The following is a 23281-nucleotide window of genomic DNA, read 5'->3' as shown; positions in this document are numbered from 1 at the left end:
CTCTTCAAAAGGCCGAGACCTTACAAACTTTTCGAGCTAAATTACAATAAATAAAATACGGGCAATATATATTATTTTACACATAAAACTAAGAATATTTGGATCAAGTATTTGAAGGAATATCTGTTGTATATAATATATAGCTATATACGTAATAACTATAATAATGCGACAATAACTCAGACAACTTTTATTCGATTTGCTTCAAATTTGGTAGTTGCTGCTAATTGCTTGTGTTCAATTGTTCTGTTCAGTTGTGGAGGTGACCACCTGTGCGTAAATTCGCTATTGGTGAGACTTCCAAAGATTTTTATGAAATTCTGAGGGAAGAGTCTAGGAGTGATGACGTTTTGTAAAATATCTTTACGCGTACTTTTTATGAGCAATTAAAACATGTCTATGTACGTATCTTTGGAAATTAATCATAGCATTCTTAATTAAGGCTTGTTGAGTAGTTGCGAATGACAATTTTTTTCTAATCGTAAGTGACGGATCTTGCTTTCGATATCCAGTATGGAATATTGGATTTAAAAATTCGTCCGATGTATGTCACTGGGCTTCATACATACATACAAGGCGGAAATTATAAAGCGTTACAGACGAATATCTTCAAAAACATTGATTATACGCTAAAATATTTCAGATAAAAGGTGTGCATCATCGACGGAAATATCATATGGTGGGACTATTGTAGCTTATTGTAAGTATTGTGGGAGTATTGTAAATTATTTTAAGACGAATTTGGAAACTATCAAAAGAATTTTAAAACATCCGGAAAATATTGTATATAAACTTTGAACTGTTCCAAAGTACGACATTGCTACCGGAACAGTTGAAGCCATATCTCCAAGTAATAAATTGAGACTATGTACGGTACACGGTACAACGAAGGCTTTAGGATTTTCTAATAAAATTCTAGTTTGAACTCTTCTTTTTACCAATAATGCTGGCTCTCTTATCGTAAGATTGTCTTCTGGAGTCTTATAAGTGAATATTTAAATTTAGAATTTCTTTTTTCAAAAGTTTTGTTAAGTATCGAATACATAAAATTATCCTTTTGAGAACATCTCGCCAATATTCTACATCGGCATTTAATAATCTTTGTTGGTGGGTATTGATTACTCGATATTTATTTAGTCTCTTCTTTAATTCCAAAAATTTTATATATTAGTTTCCGAGATTTGCCAAAAACTAAACTAAATTTTGCCTGTAGATGTGCGTTTTTCCTATCAACTCATTTGAATGAAACTGCTTTTTATCGTATCGTACTGTATGTTCTTCTACAAGCTGTTTATATAAACTATAAACAAAGAATAAGGTGTTCAATCTCTCAGACAGTTTAATTTTTTCCAAGTAGGTTTCAATAACTTTGAAATATACTATTATAAATATACTGAAATATCTTGAACAACTTTGTTTTATATATGAATCAGATAGAGATTTTACCCCTTGCGTAAAATCTGCGATCCTTCGGATTCGTGAAATATGGAATCAAAATACAGAACAATCCTCAGACAACCGCGATTACAATGATCTTATTTTGTAGATAATACATATTTATCAATAAAAAAAGTCGTTCAAAATATTGGCTTCTACAATATATTTGAAAATCATCGAAATTGCTGTGTTACGTCCCGGGTACGCTACCAGGGACTATGTACAGTATTTATAAGAGGTTTCAGCTATGTATGCCTTCCTCGGGATCGTTGGAATGTTCGGGAATCGGGAATTGGTCAGGCTGTTGTCACTTAACCCCTTACGTATATGTGTACCAATAGTTTAATTTATTATATCTCGCTTCGGAGATAAAATGATACGTTATTACAAGTATGATTTACAATAATCGATTTACCTTATAACTATGATGGTAGCGAGTAACGAAGACCTAATGGCTCGGCATTAGGAGACTTACAAAGGTTTACACTCGCGGTTTTACGTCGCGTGACACTGACTACGGATGGACGAAATATTCCTTACTTGAATTTTGGTAAAGGAATCGGCGTGAGACAAAGGTTACGGCAGCTTTTAAAGGAGTTGGTTGGAATTTTGTTCGAATGGTGGGGCCGAATTATATACTAAGTCGTTCATCGACACACGTTTGACACCTGCTCGGTTGGTGTAATGCTCGGTTTGTATCAATAATTCTATTGAAATGTTATACATATTACAGTTTGATTTAACCGGAACGTAACAGCTGTATCGCTGTTATGTCCCCTAATGTAAATAATTATCTAAATAAATTCTGTTTATTCTTTTGTTATTATCGTTTTTTAAGAACTTCACTAGGCTGTCGTTCTGAAACTGGTCCATTTTCTTCTTCCGGTCTGCCTTTTTCATCTTTTGAGCACCACTTTCATATTTTCTATATGTATCACGCTCTCGACTTGAACTCCTTTTAATTTTTTAAATAATAATAAAGTAGAAGAATGATAGAGTTAATCAAAATACATATTATAAAAGTAATAGATAACAGGTTAATGCATATAAGGTCACGATTAACAAGAAACTGTTGCGAACAGGCACGCACTTAAAGTCCTAAATCATTGTTAGGCAAAGAATGTCGCTAAGCAACCGCTCCAACGACCTCATCGTGATTTCATGGTCACAGTCTAAAATATAGTTTGATGCACACCCACATTTTTCGCTGCGTGATCGCCGCAATTATAATCGACATCTTAGACGCACAATGACTACGTGACGACCACGCAGTAGTATCGAAACTATGAATAGTCGTTTTTCTTTTAATTTGTGACAATGACTATTAGCTTTCTGCTACGATTAGCCAAAACACCTAATATATTAGTCTTAAAAGGATATTAAAAAATTATCTCAGTTATTATAATTATATTCATTTAATTTTTGTAAAATGTGAAATTAACTAACAATAAGAATAAATGCGAGATCCCCTAAGGGCGGGGCCCGGGGCAAGTGCCCTGTTTGCCCCATGCTAAGAGCTCTACTGGCAATAGCGCTTCAGGGCCAATTCTATTTGTTTGAACGTAATGATGCATTTTTTACGTTAAACTGTAAGTGTCAATTTATGACCAGTTATGACCAATTATGTTTCAGACGAATGTCTGAATTCTTTATGTTTCGTTTAATATTTGAAAGAATAATACGAAATTTCTTATTTTTCTTGCAATCAGTTTTCTTAATTTAATACGATAGAAGCTAAAATCAATCAATAAATGTAAAAATAACTGTATTAAATATGTATAAGGAAATTATTTAAACATTTGTCACGCTTGGAATTTTCGTACAAAAAATGCACGTTCTACCGTTTTTTATTTTCACTAATACTTTCATACAAAGTATAGTTATCAGAGTGTACACAATGTCTACATAATTCTTACGTTAAAAATTTCTTGAAGCAAAACAATACTCTTTTAATGAAATTTATTAATAAAATAAGTTATATAACCTATATTTTAAAACTCATCTTAAGATTCAAAGTAATTTATGTTTCAAATATTGGCGAAGAAACAAAATTTTCCGGCTGAAGCAATAACATCGAGAGTGATACGAAAATGGTAATGGGGCTCTAAAGCCCCGACAGAAGACAGATAAATACATTGGATGTTAGGTTTATTCGTATACTTAGTCAATGGTATCATAGATTCTGACTCCACATCAGCAGCATTTCTAATTAGGCGTCGCGTATTTTACTCTTTTATTGATAATCCAACAAAAAGAATTACTGGCCATGGATTTACGCCCTGACACTTGTCGTCGTTATATGTGAAGAGTTTGAGCTGAAAAAGGTTCAGTCAAATGAAAAAACTTTAATATAGCGTGGTCTGGTCATGATTTCATTCAAAATACTCTAAATTACATAAAAATGCTTCAATTTCGCGGCTGTAAATGGTCGATATTTAATCTACTTTGTAACGCTTGTACTACTAAATGTCAGCAAAATCTCATGAATTCATATCCAGATCGCGCTGCATTAAAGCTTTTCCTTTCAAATGAAAATTTTTCCAGCTCAAAATCTCATATAATGACGAAAACTGTCAGACCGTAAAGCACTGTTTTTGCCTAATTTTGTCGATAATGGTGCTACCGTGACATATCCGGATCTACTTTAAGAAACTTTCGGTATTATACAATCGTACTGTGCGTATACGTACACGCTTATGGCAGTGAGAGTGTCATCATGCGGTCGCCGATTATTTTGATTATCGGCAGGATGAAATAGAACAATCGGGTTACTCTAGTGTCAACTGTCCAATGAATTAGTGAGCGATACAATATGTTTCGAAACGGGGGATGGGTGAGGGGGATGGATTCAAAGTATACAATTTTAGCTTGGCGTGTGTATTAGTTTTTACAATATTAATGAAACACTGCTTCCACTTTAATTATTGGGACAATGATTAGGAGGATATGTTACATGAGTTTCTGATCGAAAACTTATACTTCAAGAATTACAATGGTCGTAGTCCGAAACTCATAGTTTTCGAGATATTAACATAAATATATTAGTACTACCACATTGCACTCTACATATGTATACATACAAATATGTGACGGTGTACACAGACAGAGGTAGTTACTTCATTCGTTGGTCGGCAACGACTCACTCTGAGAGTAACTCAAAATCGAAATACGTATCGGTAAACTTATAGAAGTTGATTACGTTAATATGTATCATACCTGAGCATTCCGTGCATATTCTTTGATCGAAATGCGTAAAAGCATATAAAACATCCCGCAGACAACCCAACATATTATAAGAACCCAATGTATAAAGTTAAAATAAGGTACAATTTTAGTTGTTGAACATGAAAATATTGTTCAAATTCACAACATTTGATTTGAACGTTCCAATTTTTTGCAGAACGTTTTGTAGATACCAAGAGCAATATCGCTATCGTGTCATCAGTTGTTCGACTGTTGACGACGACTGCTACGACGAAAACAGTTGTATTAGTAACGTCTGTATAGGCAGAATTCCATGTATAGTACCGGCATTTGCTTATTCATACCTCGAAAACTATTTAATTCCTGAAGCTAAAATTTTATAAGTCCGCATCCATCACATTTATAACACAGTCCCCCTCCCCTCTCACCCCTCCAAACTTCATATCGATCGGTTGCGGATGCTTTCTTAAAAGTAGAGATACTACTCTATCATAGCGCCCCTTATAGCATCGTAGAGTTTCCCTGACGATAGGAACAGAAGTGTGAGCACTCCAAATATCTCGCGGATCCGCGCTGGAAGAGCACTATACAAGGGGCGCCGGGATTTTCCCTTCAAACTATGACAGCTTAATCTAGAAGCCAAAAGAAGAAAAAAATGTTATTTGAAGTTTCCGAATTAACCCTTTGTTATAGAGATACATATAACCAAAAATAGGTACTTAGTATTTTACTGACTTTCAGTATTTCAGTTAGTCCTCTTCTTTGCATGAGCCTGTTTCATAATTGGATATGAATGTTGGTAAATACAGATCTATCCGATATTCTTGTAACTACCCAAACCATACGATAAACATTATCAAGCTGCGATCCAGTCTGTGTTGTTGCGTGGTGATACTAATAGCTTTACTAACAGATACATAATTATCGAGTGAGCTAATATCAAAATGCCAAGATTTTCGAAAGCCGAATACGCTAATATTCACTTTGTATACGGTTTCTGCAATGGAAATGCACGAATTGCAGTGAAAAAATATTGATCCCGATATCCTAACGGAAGAATACGGGATAGATCTGTGTTCATCAGCACTCATTTTTAATTACATGAAAAAGGCTCGTTCGATCGTAATCAAGAACATTGTGCGTTTATATCTCTGTAATAAAGCGTTAATTCGCAAACTTTTTATAACATTTCTTTCTTCTTTCAGCCTTTAGATTAAACCCTCGCAGTTTGACGGAAAAATCCCAGGACACCCTACATTACAGAGTTGACATTACAATTAGTAATGATCCTTGAGAACGGTAGTTTAAATTCAAATCATACATGTGGGGCTTATTGAAATACAGTATTATGCGAATTAATCTGAACATATGTTATTTTATTGAAATACTTCGTTGGTCAAAAAACAAATTTTAGATAGAAATACTTTTGACATTAATAAATGTGTGCACTCATTTCAACATGAAATCGATTATTTCTTTCTGCATATGAAAATCCTATATGATCGCTGTGTTCATATTAATTCGCATAATGCTGCAAACCTGCTCCAGCTTAAAAGATGCGAAACAGTTAAATGTTGGCAAACGTACTAGCCAGTATAAGATGCTTCACGTAGAAATACTTTCTGTTGCAGGACGTGCCTCCTACCTTCCATCGGCCCCAGTCCAGGCTGGGATACGAGGAGCGTCCCCAATCTCGTGTGGGATATACCACGGATTCCAGGTGTGCCAGTGGACTCGGGTACGACGATACGGGCGGGGGTTACCTGGACCAGAGCGACCCGAGGATGTATTGCACTAGCGGTTATTGCATGGGGGACACCATGATGGCTGCGAGCAGAGGCGTCTGTGGCGAGGAGGTCGAGTTAGACATGCGGAGGCACATTCAGGCGTGTGCTTGCACCTGCAACCACATGGGTTACGGAAATTACATGGACTATCAGGTAAATTGACTTCCTAATCGATCCTCTCTTTTTTCTGTCGAGGTATTAACTAAATTACGGATTGTTATGCAATATAAAAAGTAAAGTTCTAATTATAGTATTTGAAAGATGAAATACAAACTCTAGGTAGTAATCTAAACAATAATAAACAAATATCTAAAGTTATTTCTTACATTTCAATATCTGACATGAAAAATATTTATGAATAATTAACAAAACTGAACAAACTGAAAAACGGGGAATTTTCTATAAACTGCTATTAACAATTTCTTATTATATATAGAATTACAGTAATCTTACTACGATGTGTTATCATAGTAATACCACATCAGTTAAATCCCGTTGCAGACGAGCGTTTTTTTGCTGCCGCGGAAATTTGCCACAGCGCGTTGTAACAACAAGACAAGTCCCAATTTTTAATTGTGGAAAACAAGGAAACATACGAACGTAGCAACTAGGTGGCTCCGTGAGACGTTTGCGGCAAGTATTAACGGCAAATTCACGAAAAGTGGCAAAACAGGATCTGTATTCTTTTGAAAATACGCAAACGTACCGCTAAATTGCCCCGTTTGTATGTCTTTCCTTATTTTTCACAATCGAAAATTAGAAAGTGTTCCTGTTCCTACAACACACTGCGGCAAATTGGCGCGGTGGTAGAAACACGTTCACTCGTTTAAAAAATGCATTATTCTAGAAAAAAAAAATTAAGATCAACTTAATATCTCCAAAAATATAAGGTATAAAAGAATCCAATTGTATCTATCTGATGATGCAACATATTTCATTTAAAACATTTTCTAATACAGTCAGAGGATAAGGTGCGATTGTAGATAATAGTCTTTATTGACTCACCATGTGTTCTTATGTATTGTATACTATATAGTTATACGTACTATTTATCTTTATTTTATATACTCGCCACTATAAGTTTTATTTCTTTAGTTGTTTTTATGAAAATGTCCATTTGTATAAAAATTCGCAATCTAGTAATAACATTAATACGCTGCCAAGAAGCCGATCTGTTTTTCTATATTAAGCCATACACACCTTGTCACACTCACTGAATAGATTATTCCTGACGAAATGATGGTGTCGCGAAGTTGAATGAAATTAGCTCTCGCGCCCTTTATCTTAATGAAATTATTGACTGAGGGAGATTAAACCTTTGAAAGTGAAGCTACGTGAGAAAGTTGAGAAACCACAAATGCTGTTCAAAATTTCATCCATCCCTGAAAGCTTTTATCACATTAATTGACTGCAACAAAATGAATTTAGGAAATTTCATAATCACATGGCAGGCGAAACAAGTAACGAATGCAGACTAGAGTTTCATGAAAGTGTCTTCCTATTATGAAGGGAAACGATTTAGTGGATAATGGCGTTACTGAGAGAATTTCTCTTGAAGAGATAACCATTTTGGTGTAAAATGATGCGGGTGGAATGGAGTATGTAACCTGGGATAGTAAAAAAAAGGAGTTATAGGATATCTATGTTTTGTAGAACTAGAGTATATGCTATATACAATATGTATATTAGCATTGGCAATTAAATGAATTATGCGCATGTTTGTACTCTTTCACTCAAGCACACTCATTGTCAGTGTAATCTTTTTACTGTGCACTGTTGGGTGAATGACCCAATATCAGTTTTTGATACATGACTTTCGACCTTAACTGGTCTTCGAAACATCTCATCTATTTTCTACCACTATTCCCTCTGACTAATCATCTAATATGTAACAATACAAAATCAAAGTCGAACATTGTCTTGAATGCATTTTCTATATAATACGATGCACGGGTCAATATGTTCAACCTGAATGTCGCACAAAGTGTCAGGAAAATACGCTAGTATATTCAAACTATCGAAATCGTACTGATTCACTTTTATATTCAGGAAAGTAATACAAGTTTTGCAAAATTATTAAAACTGTCACCTGAAAAGTAACGAAGAGAATATACCATCACCAATAAAATTTTACATATATTTTCACCAGAAAAACAAGAAACTAATGAACATATCGTCAGAAATTATCATTAAAATTGCCGTAACCGAGATATGTGTCACAGGACTGTGAACGTGACAATTTGAAGCTAAAAAATATTTGCTTTTCAATTGTTTTTCTTACTAGTGAAAATAAATGCTTCACCATCGATGGTCGGGGCTGATGGAATTCTAGTACGGGGAAGAGACGGTACCTTCACTCGAGTCTAGTTCGATAAGCGACATTTAAGTGTCAAAGTTCCAGCGTGTCCGAACTTCATTGAACGACGGCTTTTAACTCGTTGACTCTGAAACTGGATCTTCAAGAAACTCGGAATAATTTAAAACGCGCGTGATAGGACGTGTAAGAAAGCTCGCCGCTGAATATTTTAGGAGGATCAGCTGGTAAATCAGCTTATGCAAAAATATCCCTACTTTTCCCTTAGTCTGAAAGCTGGTTGTTGAATTAAATATAATACTGATAGGATTCAGTTACATGCACGTTAAGTGCTACTCAGACTTGTTATAGGAAATGAAGTAGGTGTAATGAGTTGTAAATTAGCCACAACAGTTTTCAACTTGTGTCATCAAAGCACGTTTCAGTTTAATTGAACATACTCATACAAATCTAACGCCTCTTAACGTTCAGCATATCGAGGTGAAATAATTGAAGGAACCCAATATTATTTCTCTAACATGTGGGATTTCAAATTTCAAAATTTATAGGTTTTCAAACAATTAAAATCCAAATGCTCAATTTCACATGTTTTTGAATTTCAAACTATTGAATTAATACTTAAAACTTTTAAATTTTTACATATTTAAGACGTAGATCTTCATTTTCACAAGTTTTCAAATTTTTAAATATTTGAAGAATGCAAAACTTTATATTCTGGTCTATGAAAAGGGGGCTTAGGTGTTAAAAAATCATTTTCCACTTTTTTGCCGATTCGGATAGAGTTTAAGACGCTCTGTCATATGGTGAAAACCAGAAAGTCAAGAGATTAAATCTTTATTCCGGGTCAGTCCTTAGGACTATACACGAGATTTTAGGACTCAAGTGCCTAAATTAGGTATTGTGTACATCGGTTCATAAGATAAAAAAGCATTATTATTTAGAAATCTAGTTTTAAAAAAGTTTAGAAATGCAAAACTAGCAACTTAAAGCGATTAACTACGATAATATTCCGAGCAGAAACAACACTTCACGTCCTTTAATATAGTTAGACACCAAGCAACGCGGAGAAAAGGGAATAACTAACGAGAAACTGACGAAACGAATTGTTTACCTTTAACAGCTGTTTTCTCGATAACTTGATTTCGCACGTAAGCCTCCTTTTCATAGACCAGGTCACATATACCTACTTACGATTTGACAACCCCTCGGTTCAAGAGAAGATTTTATTTCTTCGGTACCAACTTAAGTGAAGTTGAATAAGCGAACCAAAATGTAGGAGGTTCAAGCTTCAATATATTCATTATCGCATCAAATTTGTGTGAAGATTAACAAAGTTATAGAAGGTGTTTGACAATTTTTATTATTATTCAAGGGATGCAATAAATTCATTAGTACATATACATACTATACAAGGTATAAACAATAGCGTAGTAATATATTATTTTAAAGACTGGTAATTGAACTCAAATGAAACATAAAATGTCCTAAGACATAGTGTCTGATCTACCGTTATTTTGCAGTAATAATGCTTTAAGGTTAATATACCTTGTATATGCTAAGCTAACAGTTAGAGAATTCTATAGCTTTACCAACGCATTGAAGGGTTTAAGTCAAACAAAAAAGTCCTAATATATTTTATTGTATCCCTTACGGATTAACTTTTACAAAGCTTGAAATATCTCAGATTAATTTCTTACAAATAGCTTGGATGTTTAAAGCTTTATAAAAGATAAGCCGTAAGAGGTAAGACACAATATAATTGAACTTTTTTTTAGCTCAACTTCTGTCCTCCAGTATGTCTATAAAATTACGGAATCCTCTGATTGTTACTTTAACATATAGGTACATTAACTTTATTATTACAAAGTAGAAACAGATTGAACAATTATATCATATGACATTTTGTTCCATTTCAGCTCTTCTACTATCGTTCAAATTATAATATATGTTTTAATAGTCGAAACTGTGACAACCTGTGGTTCTATACGTATATTCTGTGACTTCATGAAAGTATTTTATTAGCCTTTTACCCAATTTAATACTGACTGGTGTTGTTGTAGGTGGTTCTGTGTAATGATTTCTCACATGTTCACGTTCAAAGCATAAACTTTAAATCGAGTCAAACTGAATAAAGAGTATTATTGCCAGTTTCTTTACTTTATCTTGGTAAGCTTTAAGCATAATTCATTGAATCTTCAATCTACAGCTTCAAAAGTTTGAGTTTTATATGATGTTACTCTTGAAAAATCAAGCTTTAAGTTCAGCTTTAGAGTTTCAAGGATTCAAACTGTATATCACTATTTACTACTATGGAAATAAATGACGGCATTATAGCTTTACAAATTATTACAGTTTTGTGCTGAGATTCTCTGTCATTTCACTTCCGGTGTCGTTTGAGCAATTGTGACATGTAATTGATCGCAGTCTAAAAAATTCACAGAGTGTCCCATCCGTTCTCAACTTTCAAGCTCCTGCCAGCGTGACGTCTCGTCTTTCAGGCCCGTCTGACGTTCTTCTGTGGAGTTAAGAAACACCGAGAGGGGTGACAGAATAGAAGGACCGAGAGAGACAGATAGGAAAGGATAAAAGGAGAAAGTATGATGAGACAGTCTCCACCCTGAAAGAAAGGACCCCACGGCATTACACCTTAAGTCTTTACGATAACGTACTTGCGATAACGTACAAGCCTCTATGGAACCTACACAAAAGGGTTTCTACTCCTATAGAAAGCTATTGTACGTTTGTTTTCGGTACCTCTCCTTTCCTCTTTGTACGACGAAAATTTTTAAGTTTTACTACGTGTTATAAAGACGTTTGCAAGTATTATACGCAGGTAAATGGCTTTTTGATTGAAGTATGTATGATGTATTTTTTAGTAAGTACATGTAGGATACAGACGTGACTCCTTCACTACTTTTGAGTTTAAGAAATTCGTCTTCGTGGAATTGTTGCAATTGTTAGCATCCAGTATCGTATATAGAAAACGTTCCAAATTACGATAAGGGCATAACACTTTCAGATTTTCTCCTGGAATTCAATTTGTAATTGACGTTTTGTAAAGCCCTTAGATAGCTGCGCATATGAGAACTGTGGCGGCTCGCGAAGCCTTAAGGAGGACTCACACATAATCGTACCGTGACGGCCCAGTGCTGCCCCTGATAATGCTAAAGAGTATCGTTCTCTAGCTTTGGAATGGAGCGGTTTACACTTTGTCGTACTTTTTTCTGTCCATGGTCGAACCATGCTCGTACCGTAAAATTGAGCAAAATACTCAATAAAATTGAGTAAAATTGAGTAAAAATATTGTTACTTTTGTTTTCGAATGTAATGGTTTATATGAGTCCATATTTTTCTGGCGGTGAACCGTACCTGTACCGTGAAAGTTAGGTTTTCTTGGTAAAGGGTATTTACTTTTTCACCGAAAGGGGCCTTCCTTTCATGACTGTTTGAGAATTCGGCTAGCATTGAAAAATTTGTCTTTTACCTACTTTCAATTTCTAGCTGTTTTAAAAACGGGATTATTGGTTTATTATCCGAATATGTATTGAAAACAGGCAGTCAAGCTAGAAAATAGGATTACGGGCTGTTCTGGTTATAAATCTATTCACTCGAAAAAGACGGTTCACTGTCAAGGTGACGAATTCGAGGTAATAACATTTGACCATCGATCCCTTTCTCCGGTGCAATCGCTTGAACCATTCGTTGTATGTACAAGAATTAGGAGTAAGTAGAGAGAAAAACGTTCAACGTGAAATACACAGGGTGGGTGAAGAATCGTAGTACAACCAGTCGGGGGTAATTATACGTAAAAAAAAAAATATGAAACAAATGAGGTATAAAATTTTTTCATCCGATTCTTCGCTTTCGAGAAAATCGAATTTGAAGTTTGCTCAACTACGCAATGCGATTTACTTAGCGTGTAATCTATTACCGGTTGTTTCTATCTGTACTAATGTTTATAAACATTGACAATGATATGTTAGATTCCGGTGTTTAGTAAATACTTTATCAGTAATTAAACTTTATACTCGGGTATCTTACAAAAGACACTTACGTGTAATTTCTGAAGCTAGCAATTCTACTTTACATTGAAAACTGTAATTTTAAAACTGTTGACGAAAAGCGGTCTTGTACTTCTTTTAAAGGGTCGAAGATCTGATTATGAAGGTAATGGGATTGAGGATAAGGACCAATAGAAATTCGTGAGTATTACTAAGGTTTGAAGCGTGTGATTCAGGGTTGATGACTAAGGAATTCAAGGGTCGTATATGTAATTGTGTATGGAAGATAGAACGACTAGAAACAGAATTTGGAGTTAAATTATCTTAACCTAAACAGAAAGTATAAAAGTATTTGCTTGACCTATGGCGGTATCCAGTACATAGGATACTGTAGAAAATACCCAGACATTTCAATTTAGAGTTTTTACGTGATACGTTATCTTCATTGTATGAAGAAGTACGTCTACACATAAGAACTAGTCCAAATCCACTAAGAAGTGTCCAAAGAAAGTATTCACAACATTGCACAGCTAAAGTAAAAAATTTTTCAAGTGTTTGAAAAATTAAAAAACCATAATAGATTACAATCCGTACAGTTACCTTTAATTCCTCGAACATAGCAACGAGGAGGGCGTTTTCAACAATAATTGTAATGTAATAAACTAAAACAAAAGTAATTGTTAGAATCGATAAAGATGTTCTAACTAAGATCTGGATTAGGGAGAAAAGTGAGTGAAACCAAAGAAACGTATAAGTCCAATTCTCTTTGTCTGTCCTGAAAGGAGAGGTTTATTCCATAAAATTCTCTGAGAGGAGTGAAGGGGCTCTCTCGTGGTGTAGCCTCCCCTGGGGTGCGACGATTTTGGTCAGCGTCATTGACGTCTGGAACAGAAAGTCGGTGGAACCGCACCGTTTAGCGTACCATAAAAATCGTACTTGTTCTCGCATGAACCGTACCTGTCAGGAGAGGGAACACTGCTTCACTGCGATGCGCAAGGTAGAGAAGTGGACTATATTACCGACGCTTCTTCGTAGCGAAGAAACCGTCGCGTCGGTTGGCGAGTGTACAGTGGCGAGTCAGACTCTTCTCTGCGCTGGATTCACTTTATGGCGGATTGCCTCGAACGAAGCGCAGCAAGAGCTGTGACTTGTGAGCGGTGAGAGTCATAGTTACTAGCAGAGCTAGTCCCGGTGGTTGACAGCCGCGACTTATCTCACCGACACTCTACGACTCTTCGTCGACCATACATATGTGCATCTATTTGTCACAGAGGTGACGTTGTTACTAGATGGATGGTAGAACCTTGATACAACTAGCTCTCTTTGACGCTGTCTGGTGAGTGCACCGTTAACCAGTGGTCAACCAAGGCGTGGTCTTTGGTTGCTCCAGAGACGAATAGCAATCTCAGGGAATCAAAGTAAGATCACTGATTCCCAAAGTGCATTAATTTGCCACAAACCGTGACTCGAATTGCGAACTAATTTGACTGTCGCACGAAAGAATGTGTAATTCGGACAAATCGAATGTATCAGGTGGTCAAAGACAGCGCTCTTACTTTGTCGAAAGAGATTCGGTGGCCGATTTGCTTTGACAAGGTGCTACTGATCACTTCTATTCACTAACTGCCGAACGACGGGCAGGTATGTCTCCGTGTAAGCCCGGATCGCTAATTAACCGCTACGCGGCGCTCGCTGTTTTCCCATATCTCTTTCTCTATTGTTCCAGCGCTTTCTCTCTCTTGTACTTTGATGTCACAGCGCAACCTCAGGCGTTCCATTCGAACTGCTGGTACAGATCATGTTTACCCAGTTGAGATTTAACCATAATAACACAAAAACTAAAGCAGTTGCTTTTGCCGTGTTTATTCTTAAGCATATCAGAACAACCTGTCGAAGTTAAACATTTGGTAGGTCACGTTTGGTTATTGACAATGGATTTCGCGGATGAGGGATTGACCTCGAAATGACTCCACATTTAAACATTTCCAACGTTTAATGTAACAAGAATTTGCAAAGAGGTAAGCACTAAAATATGTTTAAAACAATTTTCTCGTGGCAAACGCAAAACATTTCGCAGCGATTTCTTTTACTTCTTTAGATGTTTAGCATTTGAAATATTACAGGTCACTCGCATACAAAAGTCTTCACTGCAGTAGTCATCGTCGTTGATGACACATTCAATAGCTTATGGGGTAGGGGGTCAGGGTTTCTAGAGAAAAAATCACGCTGTATTTGATTTACATATGTATTAATTGAAATATATATTACTCTGATAACTGAAAATAGTCCAATTTACGTCATGTTTGATGTCATTTTCGTGGGAAAAATATAAGGAATCCATTCGTAGAATTTTCATGAAGATCTAACGAAAAACATAACTTTAATCAAGTAATAATGAATATTTCAAAATCCTTGCGCAATGAAGGTCGCTCGGACAATGAATTATCAATTTTTATTTAGAATAACATTGTTTATTCTTCGTCGTATCGTTACATAAGTGACAACATTCAATTCTTTCAGTTCTCCCGTTGAAAATCATGTAAAATGTCAAAGAAATTGCACTAGTATTAAGGAAGCTATAGAATCACTGATTTTTCTTTATTTCATTAATTATGGTCCGAATTATATCGAATATTTGATCATTTTCATCAGGAGAACGCAAGAAATCGATTGGTATAACATTTACCAAAATTCGATCAAAAATTTCCCTCTATTTCCCCTTATTCCAAGTGGTTCTTTGATAGTCCCGAATGTCGAGCCCTGAAACCCTTAGAAAAATGTTCAAGCGAGAAATCAGAGGTGTGAAAAACGCATACCTACCCCGCTTAGGACGAACTATCCGAACCTGGATAGTTCAATTTATGCTGGACTTACTGTATATGTACACATAATAAGTATTTCTCTTAAGATACTTTGTTTATAGCAAATTTAAGTATATACTAGTTTTCTAGTTCTCCAAATTTAAGCTAAATTCGATTAATTGCAAGTAAAGAGTTCATGAAAGGGAAACAGACATTGTAAAGCATTAGAATACTGACGTATTCTTGCTTAATTTTCGATTTTTAAGAAAGAATGTCAAATTAATCGTGAATAAATTGATGTGAGATAGAAGTTTTTTGCATTTTCCAAGCTCCCAACTTATTTCAAGACGCAAGGTTGTATTAAGTCAACATTATTTAAAAAAGATATTTTTAACTTTGTGAAAATATATATGTTGTATAAATATGTTAATGTAAATGCTGTGACAAGAATATATTTATCTTCGATTCATTTTTTATTGGGTATGTACAAAAATATAATATAAAACATGAAATATTAAATGAAGACGTTAATATACGGAATAGATCTGAACTACAGGAGTACAGTCACCCAGTTTAACTAGTTCAGAACATCCTAATGGAATAGGCAAACGACTGGAGTAAATTGTCATGAAGAAGTTAAATGAATAATTTCGTTTCCAATTGCTTTATAGATAGAGCTCAACATCTAACATTCACTTTACGAAATACAACGTAAACATGTATCCTCAATTGCTCAATTACTAAAAAAAACTTGCGATCTTAGAATGCAATCTTTACAACATGATTAACAATCGTATTAACAAGTAATATAGTTTAACAGATATAGTTGTAATCAATGCACTGCTGATATCGTAATTGCAGCAATTAATCCTTCACTATTATATCAAAATTAAATACGGTTTGAAAAATAATAAAACAACTTTTATCCACGTGAAAAACGTGTAAGCGAAATCGACAAGGCAAAGTAGTTGCCCGTTCTGGCATGTTGTGAACGTAACAACATTGTTTCTTTACGATTATGCAGGGGTCTTCGTAGCATACTCTCTGTTTATAGGACTGGCTACAATATCTTTTACACAAAATTGAACATAAAGCTGAGTACTGAGCAGCAGGCTTTGCCAAGAAAAATTTTGGACATGGTGGTGCATGTCTCAAAACGACTCTTGTGCACAATATATTGTTACTTGAAGTAATATTTCGATATTATAAATAAAGGTCCTTAAAAACAACATCTGAAAACTATTATGTTATTTTGTTTTTTCACAAATTATTTGCAATTCCGTTTCAAAGACTACAAGCTTCCTTTAAATACTATTCTACTCACTGCAATGTATAATTGCTAAATGCTGGTTATCATGTATAAGCTTGTGAAATAAAATACAATCTACAATCTATGGTACTCGAGATTTCGCAAATTAGTTCTTTATTTCAAGAAACTCGAATTAAAAAAACTAATTCGCGTAAATCAGTCTTCGCAAGCTATGTTTGAAACTCGCAATTTCCCTAACTGGAACCTTTGTTCAGGAAATCAGCTTAGATGTTACTGAAACTGAAGTTTCATACTGACGTTTGTACAAGAGACAAAGGTTCTCGTAACTAAAGAATACTTAGCAGATTAATCTTCACACAGTTTATTAAGAAACAAAATAACCTCTAACCAGTCACCTACAATGTAGATATTCTAGGTAATAGGTTCCAGGTCGACACTAATTAACCTTCGACCGGTGGTATTTGAGTTCAAACAGATCCAAGGATAGCCTTTTGATCAATCGGTCCACTGTCCGCCGCTCGAGGGTTGAAAAGCTTGTATAGTATCATAATATTCAGCTGCAAGAACATTGTATAGATGGAAAGGAAAGCTCTACCATTAGAAAATTCTTGTGTTCCTTAACTTAAATACTATGAATGTGTTAGTATTAACAATTTTAGCGGTATTATTTATATTGAAATTTGTTAAAGACGAGTCGCCGCTGTTCAAAATCCAGCAAACTTTAGCAATGAAAAGGGAAAACCAAGAAGAACAAAAGGCCATTATAAGAAAGTAGTTCAAAGTAAACAGACATATCGTTACTTAAAAGTATAATTACTGTATATAGATTTTCGAGCAAATTGAAAATATGTAATTCTGTTATAGTTCAGTGCATTATCGTTTTCATTTAGTTACAGTTTCTTGTTAAAAAGTACTTTGGCTTTCTCGTTATTCATATCAACTTTTTCAATATACCTCTATGTTTCTATCAAACGTATTTCACAATTATCGAAATACTATTTATAAAAAAGGTTCGCTTTAATAGAATAGAAACTCAGTGTATGCTATCGTATTTGATGATACTAGGAAGAATGAGAGTTTCTACATCGTCAGCAACGGCAAATCCACTTGGCACATGGCTATCAATTAAGCATTCGGAAAGGCCAAAAACACATTCCAGCAACCGTTCAATTCCGTTCAAACCCACACGAGTGAAAAAAAAGATCTCGTAAAGGCGGCTGAGTGTTCTCTCATGGAAACGAATCCTTTTGAACAGACCATAGTGTCCTCTGGCCTCCGCTATCGTGCCCTCGTTTGACCGGCTAAGCCATGCGGTTAGAATAGAAAAAACCACGCGCGCAAGCGACGAAAGGGACGGGCAGAGGAAAGAAAAATTCATTTTGAAATGGCGCTGCTCGCGGAGATGCTACATGTCGAACTCCAGTGTCCTACATCGGAGAAGCACCGTAAATTCTGACCGCGCGCCAGCTACTTGCAAAAGGACCGGAAGAGATCCAGCACCACACTGGAAAAAAAGTGGTACGCGCGTATCTATCATCGTAATACTTTTCAGGTGGGCCTCTGTGTGCGGACAGCTCGTTCGCTGCGTGTGAGCTAGTGAACAGACCAGGGAAGCCATTGGATGGCCACATGTGAGCAAAACTTTCCGAAAACCATTTCGAGTGGGTAGAGAACCCATTTTTGGACGTTGCTGCATAACAAGCGAGAGAGAGAGATAGAAAGAGCTTGGATGATAACGGATGAACCGAGATAAATAGAGGGTGGATACGACCAGAGCAGAGATACCTCCACGACAACGCTATTGGAACAACCGTGGGAGCAAGAGAAAATGGTGCATGAGAGAAGGCACAAAGTGAAGCTAGAGAGAGAGAGGGCGGAGAATGGCTGGCGAGAAGGGAACACGATGCAGTTACTACTGCAATGCAGCAAGTAAACTTCGGCAATATACATATGTATAGCGGCGTGTGTGTACATTGGCCGTCACGAGGAGACATACATGAGGTCCTTCGATGGAACTTGCTACTTTAATTTACATTCTGTTTTAGCGGGGTTTGGATATGGTATCGCTTCTGTTAATCCACGACACGATGTCTCTTGGTCTTCGCACAATTTTTGAATCGTAAAATTTGAAAGAATCTTTGACACTTGTCGCTGAAATTATGACGGTACTGTGCAAACGGTGTTGAGCTTTTGATGACTTCCTAGAGTTTCTATTGTTATTTCAGCTGTTTCAAATATTACAAAATTCTTTGGAAGCTTTGGTATCTGTATGAATAAATTTAGAGTATAATAACACAGCATCACTTACGTAGTGTATTTATTATGCTAATTTGAGAGTTCAATAAAACAATCACAGTCTAAAAAAATATTTGAATAACAAACTTTATAAGTGCTTCAAATATATGTACGGCAAGCTCAAAAGTCTCTCTCTCTCTCTCTCTCTCTCTCTCTCTCTCTCTCTCTCTCTCTCCCCTCTCCCTCTTTTGTTCAATGGCTCCTGTGAAAGAAATAAATGGATAATATCTATACAACCAAATTTGTCTGAGCTGGGTGATCATATACTGACCAACAGTTAATGTCTTTTTTTCCAAAACAGTTTCAAGGTCATTTATAAATTTTTTTTTAAACATGAGAATTAATATTATAGACAGTTTTACATCATAAATACCATCACTTGCGAAGGAAGTCTTTCCATGTTTTTCATGATTTTGACCATCCTGTTTATTTAAAATTGAAAATCAGAAAGATCCTTAAGTTGGATGAATTTGATTATTGCATAGAATGAAAGGTATACATGCAACAGAAAAAATACTCCAGTCTTTTATTACAAGTAATTTTAAGGAAATAAAATAGGGTATGGACTGTGATCATTTTCCTTTAAGATCTGTTTTCCAGTAATATAAAATGCGAAAAATCATATAGATGAACATGGATCATTTTTTGGCATGTCGAACTAAAATTCTTTTCATAACCAACTTCCTCTTTTTTCTCATACTGTGTCTATGGAATTCTAGTACGGGTTGATGGCCGTCTTCCTAATCTAGAACATATGTACTATAATCTTAATTTCATTTTGAAATGAACTGCATCTGTTTTTCTTTTCGAATCTTCTTCTACAAACTTGGCGTGGCCAGGTAAGGTATTCTCAGATCATCAATACCCATACCTTCTCTCTCGCAGGCTTTCAGATAATTTGTCAATTTAAAACTCTGATATGAGTATATTTTTATTATATTGCGTTTTAAAATAATTCTAAGGTCATTTATCGACATCAATACTTCGCTTTTTACAGGCGTATAGCTAATTCATCATCAATTTATATAATGCACTTTCGTTAGTTTGCGGTTTTTAAATAATTCTTATTCATCAACACCTTGACCTTGCCTGGCCACGCCAAGTTAAACATAGCATTTTAACTGTACAGAGTTATGTCATCTTAAGCGTAGTTGGAAAGCACTGAATCTTACATTACATTACATAGTGTCGCCTTTGCACATTGCTGGAAAGCACCTTTATATACTTGCAGCTCATTTCGATTTCACATCTTTTTGTGACACAGTACCAATTTTTGCATGTACTTCGCGTAATTTTTTCACTAATTTGAAGTTTCTTGTTAGGATCATAGCTACTAATCGCAATCAGTGTTAGTGGCAATAAAGTAACAGTGGTAGTGGTAGTACCAACACCATCATACCCCTCTTAGCTTGTCTATACGTATGATATACGTGTCACCTGGTTTAGAACCATAACTCAATCTATCTTACACATACAAGCAACGACCAAGAAACCCAACCTAAAAATAAACCCAAACCAAAACCTTCCTACGCAAATGCAACAAGACAAAAATGCATCCCATCTAAAGACCAAGCCATCATCTTAGAATCTTCCGATGGAATTAGCATAATAGAATATGCCCGAGCTATAGGACATATAATTGGATCAAAAGCAATAAGGTATAGATTTAACAACATCAAACTCTGTTCCAAAATTACTTATTTAGAAGCAGGCATTTCTGACTCCGACTTTTTTCATATGCTTAGCTTCAGGCGACAAGTCTACATACATCCAGAAGATGGACAAAGTTTCAAGTTCGTTCGTAACCACGCTTTATGACATCGACCGCAAGATCTTCACCATCACAGATAAATAGATATGCTTTAGTTGTAAAGAGGAAGAACGTATTGCCAAACAATGTCCGAATAACACAGATACAAACATGATCAGTTCCCAGTCTAATACAAACGCAAACTTTCCTGAAGTCATAAATACCGACGGAAATACGAGCAATACAGAAATAGAACTAAAGACAATCAAAACAGGAGTCAAAAGACTGCTATCAAATTGCTCTGAACAGTCGCTTCACTACCCGGTAAAATTAAGTGACCTAGAGTACACGCAACCAGTACCGAGCGAAACCCACTTGGGGAGATACATAAAAGCGAACATACACAAAATATAAGACGCCCCCGTATCACTGTCCCCGCCTTTTACAAGAATTGAAGAAATGCTTAACCCAGTAAAAACCTTCATAAAAAATCCAAACAGTTCCTGTATCTTAATCTATACTCAGTTGAAAAGTCTCTTATAAAAACCCTTCGGATTACCCAACTTAATAGAAATTTGCAAATCGTATACGGACAATACCCTGGTCTAGCAGGATTGCTTCACCAAATGTACCCCCTATTTAAAAAACACAACATTCAAAATCGATTACACAGATTACGGTCAACAGACATAGAAAGTGATGCCTCTTAAGAAAACTAACACTTACTCCATAACTACAACCACATAAAATGAAGAAACTAATTCAGTCGAATATAAATGGTTACTATAAACTTTACGAACAGCTACAAGTTATTTTAAGATAACACAACCCAATAATACTCTGCTTACAAGAAACCAATTTCAAGAAACAACACCATCCAATTCTAAATGGATATTCAACCTTCACAAAAAATAGGGAAAGCACGAACCATGTCAGAGGCGAAATAACCATAGGGTTGCAGAAAAATTCAGAGCTATGGAAATTCCATTGATCACTAACTTAGCGGCGATTGCAGTGACCGTGTCCCTCCCAAATCTAATACATATTTGTAATATACAGAGTATCCTAGACCATCTGTCCACCCGCATTAAAATGGAGGGGAGTGATTTTTATTAAAAACTAAAAAAATTTTAATAACTAATTCGAGTACGCTCTACCGAATGGTGGTGGTTGCAACTTTTGGTACCGACTAAAAATAGGATTTTCAGACCGGAAGTAGGTATTTTTAAATGAGACCTGGTGTTTTCTGTTACATATTCGAATTGCACGCAAAGAAATATAATAATCTTGTCTCGAACGTTTTCCTCGGAAATGCCTCCATTGGACGGAAAATAATCTGCAATATATGAATTCACATTTTTCAAATTAAAGATTTAATTTTGAATAATGAATTTGAACAAGATATAGAAGAAAAATTAAATGACAATAGCTTCTCTTAAATAAATTAATAAATAAGTTAACAGAAATATATTGTTGAAATAAACAAAAGAGTAACAAATATTAATTTTGGAAATTAAGTTGATGTTCAAATGGATCACCATACTGCGAGATACAGAAGTTTATCCTGTTTTGGAAGGAATCGACAACACGAAGAATGTTATCATCATTTAATATTCGAATCGCTTCTTTCATTTTTTCCATTATATTCTCTCTTATTGTTGAACGTTCGTGATACACCAGGTCCTTTCCTATTCCCTACAAATAATAATCAAGTATGGTGAGGTCAGGTGACCGTGGAAGACATGTAACTGGACCATATTTGTTCATCTGCTTATAGGGAAATATTGCATTCAATTTTGTACAAGCAGCTCTCGATGTATGTGCAGGATACGTGTCTTGCTGGGACCACAGGTCCACTTGCAATTGTAGTGGAATATTTTCTAATAAATCAGGAAGAGCAACAAAAAATAACCAGGTCTTATTTAGAAAGCTATCTTCCAGTCTGAAAATCCCAATTCCCGATCGGTAGCGAAAGTTACAACTACCACCATTCGATACAGCGTAATCGAATTAATTATTAACATTTTTTTACTTTTGAATAAAAATCACATCTCTCCATTTTAATAGGGGTGGACGAATGGTCAAGGACATCCTGTATACCTTCCTAACAGTCAACGTTTAAACCTACAGATCTAAGGGATATTATTAAACAGTATCATGCTAATTATTTTTATCAGGTTACTTATTTTCCGATGGGATGGAGAAAACAGTTTTTCCTGCGTCAAACTGCCGTGAGTTCGTGGCAAGGAGGCCTAATAAACCTCGTCATATCCGCCGTGCAAGTCGCTTGACAAAAGGGCAGTCGTCCGGATGGGCGCCAAGCACTTTCGTGCCAAGTACAGTAAAATTCGACAATTATACCAGCGTAGGTACGGCGGAAAACCTCGGCTAGCACGGAGGGAAAGAGGAAAAGTCGTGGACC

At 35.6% G+C, this 23281-nt stretch overlaps 1 protein-coding gene and 1 long non-coding RNA gene across 2 annotated transcripts in view; both read left to right on the top strand.

The window, feature by feature from the left end:
* Positions 1–23281, top strand: part of LOC143179325 (dipeptidase 1) — a 418835-nt gene that overhangs the window by 19324 nt on the left and 376230 nt on the right. The window contains exon 2 of the mRNA XM_076378510.1: positions 6273–6581. Coding sequence (XP_076234625.1) covers positions 6273–6581 — 309 coding nt within the window. The remainder of the gene's footprint in view (positions 1–6272; positions 6582–23281) is intronic.
* On the top strand, positions 13939–15758 carry LOC143179326 (uncharacterized). Its single transcript, XR_013001949.1, has 3 exons — positions 13939–14384; positions 14470–14761; positions 14867–15758. It is a non-coding gene; the product is annotated as an uncharacterized LOC143179326 (long non-coding RNA).

Source organism: Calliopsis andreniformis, chromosome 5, assembly GCF_051401765.1.
Source record: "Calliopsis andreniformis isolate RMS-2024a chromosome 5, iyCalAndr_principal, whole genome shotgun sequence".
NCBI classification, from domain to species: Eukaryota; Metazoa; Arthropoda; class Insecta; order Hymenoptera; family Andrenidae; genus Calliopsis; species Calliopsis andreniformis.
The sequence above is the reverse complement of the archived record's forward strand: the minus strand, read 5'-3'. Positions and strand labels throughout refer to the sequence as shown.